General features: G+C 42.9%; 1 protein-coding gene across 1 annotated transcript in view; it reads right to left on the bottom strand.

The window, feature by feature from the left end:
- Positions 1-2750, bottom strand: part of NDFIP1 (Nedd4 family interacting protein 1) — an 87272-nt gene extending 84522 nt beyond the window's left edge. The window contains exon 1 of the mRNA XM_007939063.2: positions 2670-2750. Within this exon, the coding sequence (XP_007937254.1) occupies positions 2670-2732 (63 nt within the window). The 5' untranslated portion in view covers positions 2733-2750. The remainder of the gene's footprint in view (positions 1-2669) is intronic.
- Positions 2751-7711: the final 4961 nt, after the last annotated feature.

Below are 7711 nucleotides of genomic sequence, written 5' to 3'. Positions count from 1 at the left end.
AAAAAAAAAAAGAACACATATGTATGAGTATATATCTGCTAATGCATATGCCTATATTTGGATCATGAGCTTGTGTTTTAAGTAGGTATATAAGGCTGGTGGTTCAAACGCACCAACCACTCCTCGGAAGGAAGGTTAGGCAATCTACTTCCGTAGTGATACCACCTCGGAAACCCAAGGAGGGGTCGCTATGAGTGGGGTCCGTTTCAACCGCACATAACAACAACATATGTGTGTGTGTATATATATATATATCCTTAAGGAGTTCTGGTGGTATAGTGCCTAAGGCACTAAACTGCTAGCCAGAAGGTTGGCACTTCAAAGCCACCAGTCACTCCGCAGAAGACAGACTAGGCAATCTACTTCCGTAAAGATTTACCGCCTCAGAAACCCAAAGGGGGTCGCTATGAGTCAGAATCAACTGGGTGGCAGAGAGTTTGGTTTTTGTTTTTTTGGTTTTTATATGTATCCTTGTAATCACTACTTAGAAACTTTGTGACCTTGAGTAAGTTCCTGAGCCTCTTTGAGTCTAGATTCTCATCTATACAATGAGAATAATAGTAGCTGTCTCATGAGGGTTTTGTGAGGATTAAATGAGATATGGGTGTAAAGCACTTAGTACTGTGCTTGGTGCATAGTAAATGCCCAATCATTATTAGCCATCCTTATCTGTACACATGTACACTGACTATGCTTGTGTATATTTACATAGTTGTAAATCCACAAAGATTCATATAAAAATATTAACTCTGATTATCTATGGTTGATAAGTGAGTTTTCTTTTGGTTGGTTTTGTGCTTATTTCGTTTTTATTGTTTTTTTTATATATTTTAAAATTTTCCTAGAAGACTATTTCTTCAAACTCATGATGATTTTAAAAAAATAAAGATGGCTTGACCCTGATACACCTCCTCAATTCTACATATTTAAAGCTATTAAATACTACACCAAGATAAATATAATTTTGATAATTCACCACGTTTCGTAGTCTAGCAGTGTATTGATATCACCTAATAGCTCAAGAAGATGGCAGTACCAGAAAAAAAAAAAAAACAACTTTTTTGCTTGTTTGCCTTATCCAAGTCAAGATGAAAAGAACAAATCAGATGGCACTATGTTATTGTTGTTATGTGCCGTCGAGTCGGCCCCGACTCATAGTGACCCCTCCTTGGGTTTCCAAGGCAGTATCACTACAGAAGTAGGATTGCCCAACCTTCCTTCCGAGGAGTGGTTGGTGGGTTTGAACCGCCAGCCTTCTGGTTAGCAGTCAAGTGCTTTTAGCCACTATGCTACCAGAGATGGCACTATAAGGTTAGTATAATAAGCACACACCTTGATGACAGTTAAGTGACATTTGTCATTCCCATTTTACTAATGCAGTAAGGAACCCAGCATCCTGCCCAAGGTCATACAAAAAGCATGTGCCAAACCTCATGGTGTAAAGAGATCTAAAGACTAGGCTGCACTGCCATAATTTGGGCGTATTTGTGAAACTAAGAGGCTAAATTCTTAAGCAGGCATGTCAGGAGTCCCAGCTGGAGGGAGGAGGAAATTACAACACACGACTGATGACAGCAAAACAAACCAGTGACTGTCCGCACCAGCATTAATCTACATGCTTTGATCATAATTGGTTCCCTTTATTTCTGAAACATAGAATTGTACATCATCTAAGACAGGGCACTTGATTCCATAAAAATGCACGATTGACACGATATGCAAATTATACTGAAAGCATCTGAAACCTGACAAAAAGCTAGCAGTTACTTGCGGTTCCAATCAACATTAGTTACTACCTGGCTTGATTCCCATAATTACGACGTGTTAGATTAAGTATCTCTTAAAAAATCCTCCAGCAGGTCCCCCTAAATTTCCGGGGAAAACCTGGTTACAGACAGCAGGGAGAAAAACAAGCAGCTGTTTTCCCTGAGGCCTCAATTTATAAATCATACCCAAGATAATACTCCAATCATTCCCTATACATTTCCTCCCCAGCTATGCTATTAAATCTCTTAAGTCATTTTCTGGCGTTTAAAACACACACACGCACGCGCCCTGCACCCTTCCCTGTAACTCGACATTTTGAGACATCACCGCTAAACATCGCCTTTTCCAAATCGACCTCTAACTACAGACTTGTCTCTTGCTTCATTTTTTACTTGTGTCTTAAAACGCAGGCAAGGGGGATGGGTTTTGACAAACACAGCCCAAGCTCAGAAATCCTGGGTAATCGCATCTCGCTGCGCGGAGCTGTAGGCGACTGTGGGTGAGATTTTAATCTTCTCTCTCCACCCAGTTTCCATTTTCATTTGATGTTCCTTTTTTCCCCCCTTTCCCATAGTATCAAACCAAGGGTGGAAAAAGGGAAAATGAATGTTGCCTGTCGATGCCTCCTAAGGGTCTCAGGTTCTGATTCACAGACCCGCCCGCCCTGGGAAATGAGATCAGCCAGGTTTTTCCAACTCCTGGGTCCCGCCAGTGGTCGCCAAGGGGAGGACTGGGCCCGCGGCGGCGAGGGATCCAAACCCGGGCCCGACTGACCAGCCCAGGCCCAGCGCGGCCTTCCAAGCCCCGACGTCGCGTTGGCCGCAGGCCGGGCCAGCGCGGCTTGAGGCGGCCGGCGGGAAGGACTGAAGCGGGGACAGGGGCAGGACCCAAGCGCTGCTCACCTGCTGGTACCGGCTGCCGCAGGCCGGCTCAACCGCCGCCAGCGCCGCCGCTGCCAACGCCATGGCGCAGCCGGACGCGGGGAAGGAGAGCGAATGAGCGAACGAGCGAGCGAGCTGAGCGGGCGCTGTGGCCTGGGAGCGCGAGGAGGCCGAGGGGACACGCCTTGGTGGTTTTCGATGGCCGCTGCCGCGCTCGAGCCACAAGCTCTTCTCTGGCTGCCAGCGACGCCGCCGCCGAGGCTCGGACGCGGCCCCTCGGGAGGAGGCGGGGACCACGACGACGACGCCGCAGCTGCGCCGCCGCCCCGCCCCTGGCTCCCGCCCTGCACCACCTCCCTCCTGCAGCCAGGCCGGGCCTCGCCCTGTGCCGCCGCCCGCCGCCGTCCCCCACCCTCGGGATGAGGTCCCTCTCTCCAACCTGCGCCTCGGAGGTTGAAGTGTTGAATTAGATTCCACTAAAAACTAATTACTAACGGGCTACTCCTCTGATAGAGCAATGCTCGTAATGAGCCTCTCGTTCGTTCTCCTCTAACACTCATCAACCCCATGACACAGCCCAATTTTAGAGGAAGTCGTTGGTGCTCAGATAAATTGACAATCTTACAGAGATCTAATCCCTGATTTAGAACTGCAGAACCTTGGTTTTTACCTCCTGTGGTAGGCTGCCATCCTCATAGATGAGGCAGGCGTCAGCCAACAACAGCATGCAGGCCAAATCCGGTCTGCCATTGTGACCATGAAAAGTATATGAAATTCACATTTCAGCTTCAATATATAGGGTTTTATTGGAACACAACCGTTTCCACTTGTTTAGTATGGCCCACGAAGCCTAAAATACTTCCATCTGGCCCTTTACAGAAGTTTGCTGACCTACCATCCTTGGGACCTCTGAGGCCCCTTAGATCTCAAAGCCTAAGATAATAGTAGCATCTTCATATTTATGCAGTCTTCCAGTGTTGGGAGCTGGATGTTAATAAAGAAAATGGCAGAAGAATTGATGAATTTGAGTTGTGGTGTTGTCAAATATTGAGTATACTATAGATTGCTAGAAGGAAAAAACATGCCTTGGAGGAGCTACAACTGGAATGAGCCCTAGAAGCCAGAATGCCAGACTTTGTCTCTGGTACTTTGGTCATGTTGTCAGAAGGGACCAATCCCTGGAGAAGGATATCATACTTTACAGTAGAGGGTCAGCAAAACAGAAGCCTAAGTGAAATGGCTTGACACAGTGGCTACAATGATGGACGCAAGCATGGCAACGATTGTGAGGATGGTGCAGAATGCAAAGCAGTGTTTTCATTCTATTGTACATAGGGTGGCTATGAGTGGGAACCAACTGGACGGCACCCAACAACAAAAACTAGTGTATTAATGGTCTCATCTGTGAATCCTAGGACCATACTTTCTGAATCTCTGAGGAGGTGACATGAAAACCAAAACTTGAAAGATTTAGCTATAAAAAGCTTTACAGGCAACAGGAACATAGATGAGGGTGGAAAGAATTTGCTTCACAAAAGAGCTGAAAGGAAGTCAGCATAGTTGGTATAAAGGAGATACAGTTTTTTCCCAGAAGAGAAAATTATGCAGGAAAAGATTAAATATTTTACCCAAGATTACATCTGCAATCCTGCTAAGCCAGCCTCTTAAACCGTTATCATATAATTAAATTATCAACATGGTAAGGTAAGGGTATTTTTTCTTTTATATCTTCTAATATCCCAGCATCTAGTTCCATACACTATAGCAAGCATTCATTGACTGTTCCTTCTTTCTGTCACACACCCAGACATCTGGAATTGCTTCTACTCACATGTCCAACAAAAAAGAAAAAGAAAAATTTGATGTTAGAAGCTTGTTGTGATTCCCTTCTTTGTGATTGCCATTCCAACTTGGTAGTCTATAGTTGGTGTTAATATGATTATTGTTTTAGCTTCTAATGTTCAAGTTTAGTTAACTACATATTTGAAAACATGGCTATGTTTTGAACCTACCTTGAGGTTTCTGTATATGGAAGCAAATTATAATCAATATATAGTGTAGATAGTCATCTTCCTCCACCTTGAATTCTCTAACAGTACCCAGATGCCTATATACTTATTCCTATTTCCAAGTTGCTAGCTCACATATTCATATGCTGGGAGACAGAACAAATACAGTAACAGACCCAGCTAAGAAGTCTCAAAGTGGGACACTCAAGTTTTATGTTTTCCCCTCCTTACTGTGTCCCTAACTTACTGTTTTTAATCCAGAAAAAACAACCTTTAAAGGTAATAAAATCCAGTAAATCTTTCTAAACACAACACTCTCACTTGTGGTCTTAAATAAAGGGGAAAAAATTAAAGTCTAATCAATGGAAAGTAGAAATCCAGCCTTGTTTGTCCAAACTGTCCAAACTTAAATGTAAAAAGGAATTTAAAAATTATCTGTCCTGCCTCCTAGGGCTATTGGAGCAATAACAGCCATTCATTATGCATCTGTGCCACTCTTTGGCTTTGTGTGGAAAAGAAGCTGCTGCACCTCCCATCAACTTCTTTCATAAACTGCTTTCACCCTCAATATCTATACATTCCATGTATATGTAAACAAATATTTATCATGGTATAAATAATGAGTTTTCTCACAGGGATATGCTCTCTGGGAAGAAAAAAAAATTGATCAACTTCCAATCTCTTTCCTAGTATTCCTCTGATGTGCTCAACCAAAATGTTTTGTACTTACAAAGACTTTGTCATGTTTAGTCTTTTTGTCTCCAACCTCCCCAAAGCCTTTAGAAGTAAATGGAGATTATTTGCTTTGATTCAATGGGTGGATAAATTGGGAAATTGAGAAATTGAGTCACTGCTAAACAAGGTCTCCAGTTGGCAAGTAAATTGTACAGTGAAGGGGAAAACTCCAAATTTCTGACTCACAGCTCCATGCCTGGGGCAAACCAAACAGACGGAGAAGATAATCCAAGTCTGTAAAAATTGCACCCTTTGGCTTCATCTTGAGATGTTGTCAAGAGCATTTCCACAGCAAAAGTTATTAATTTCAAATTGCTGCACTTAGAAACTTATTTCCCCACAGAATAACAGTAATACTTTCCATGTGCAATATTTTTATGGGAATTGCTGAATCTGAATCATTCATCCTGAGAGGGAAGTGAAATAATATGGACAAGCAGGAACACAGCTCATGTCTGTATCTCTCTTCTCCAATTCAGATAAAAATCTCCTCTAGGATAGATATGGTCTTCTGTCTTTCACATCCACATGACCCATAAAATCTTTCAGTGGTCCCTCGTCTGACCTGGGCAGAGCTGAGCTCAATACATAACCAAGATGTGTTTGTTAAAGTTTTTCAAAGCCTCATTAATCTAATATCTCATTTGAGGCCTTGAACTTCTCCACCTCCAATTGGACTCCATGCAGTTTCGTTCTACTGACTTACTCCTTCTTTCAATTTACATTAAGTAAACAAGGGGATAGTGCATGGTTTAAAATCAGGAAGGAAGTGGATCATAGTTATTTAATCTGTATGCTGAGCAAATAATCGAAGAAGCTGGACTATATGAAGAAAAGCATGGCATCAGGATTGGAGAATGACTCATTAACAACCTGTGATATACAGATGACACAACTTTGCTTGCTGAAAGTGAGGATGACTTGAACCACTCACTGATAAAGATTAAAGACTATAGTCTGCAGTATGGATTACATATCAACATAAACAAAAAGGAAATCCTTACAACTTGACCAATAAGCAGTATCATGATAAATGGAGAAAGGATTGAAGTTGTTAAAGATTTCATATTACTTGGTTTCACAGTCAAAACCCATGGAAGTAGCAGTCAAGACATCAGACGACATACTGCACTGGGCAAATCTGCTACAAAAGACTTCTTTAAAGCACTGAAGAGCAAAGATGTCTGTTTAAGGACTAAGGTGCCCAACCCAAGCCATGGTATTTTCAATAGCCTCATATGCATGTGAGAGCTGGACAGTGAATAAGGAAGACTGAAGAAGGTTGATGCTTTTGAATTGTGATGTTGGCGAAGAATATGGAAAGTTCTGTGGACTGCCAGAAGAACTAACAAATCTGTCCTGGAAGAAGTGTAGCCAGAATGTTCCTTGGAAGCAAAAATGGCCAGACTTCGTCTGACCTACTTTGGTCATGTTCTCTGAAGGGACCATTCCCTGGAAAAGGATATCATGCTTGGAAAAGCAGAGGGTTGATGAAAAAGGGAAAAGCCCTCAAGGAGATGGATTGACATAGGGACTGCAATGATGTGCTCAGGTATAGCAAGAATTTTGAGGCTGGACTTCCAGTAAGATGGAGGAATAGGCAGACAAGTGACACAGACCCTCTTCAACAAAGAAAAGAAAACAAATTGACAGAGATACAGAAGATAATCCTGGAGCCCTGACCTTTGAAAGGAACTAATCAGAAGTAGATTAGGCACCAACTAGTGGAAAACCTGAATGAAAACAGTGAGTACAGAGACGGTTGGAGCTGCGGACTGTCAGCTACTCTGACAGGACCAACAGCCTGAATATTTCCAAGTGGTGTTGGGACTTGAGAATTGACCTAAAGATCAGCCCCGGTCACCAAGGGCTACAGGATAACTGCACTGGTGGCCTAGGAAGGGAAATAGCAAGGAGGGAAGCAACCTGAACTGTTGATTTTCTGCTGTCCAGAGTGTGCAGCCATTTTGATAGTTTGCATGTGGCAGCCATTTTGGATATTTAAAATTACCTAGGATGCAGCCATTTTGAATGTTTATAAGCAGAGGCCATTTTGGATATTTAAAGTGACAGCATTCTCATTTGGATTCCAGGGACCTAAGAATTCAGATTCCAGGGACCTTGGCTCTATTTTCCCAGGTTGGCAGGGACACACAAGAGGCTGACAACAGGAAAGGAGACAGGTGGCGAGTGTATAAGTGCTGTCAACTAGTGAATAGAGGAGCACAGCACAGTACCCTGCTTGAGTAGATAACATACAAAGAAAACAAAAATCATGGGCAAGCCACTCCAACATACAATCACCAATTAAATATAAAC

This window comes from Orycteropus afer, unplaced genomic scaffold (genome assembly GCF_000298275.1).
Source record: "Orycteropus afer afer isolate SDZICR_OR568_19922 unplaced genomic scaffold, OryAfe1.0 scaffold00056, whole genome shotgun sequence".
NCBI classification, from domain to species: Eukaryota; Metazoa; Chordata; class Mammalia; order Tubulidentata; family Orycteropodidae; genus Orycteropus; species Orycteropus afer.
Note: the sequence above shows the minus strand (reverse complement) of the source record. Positions and strands in the feature narration are given on the sequence as shown.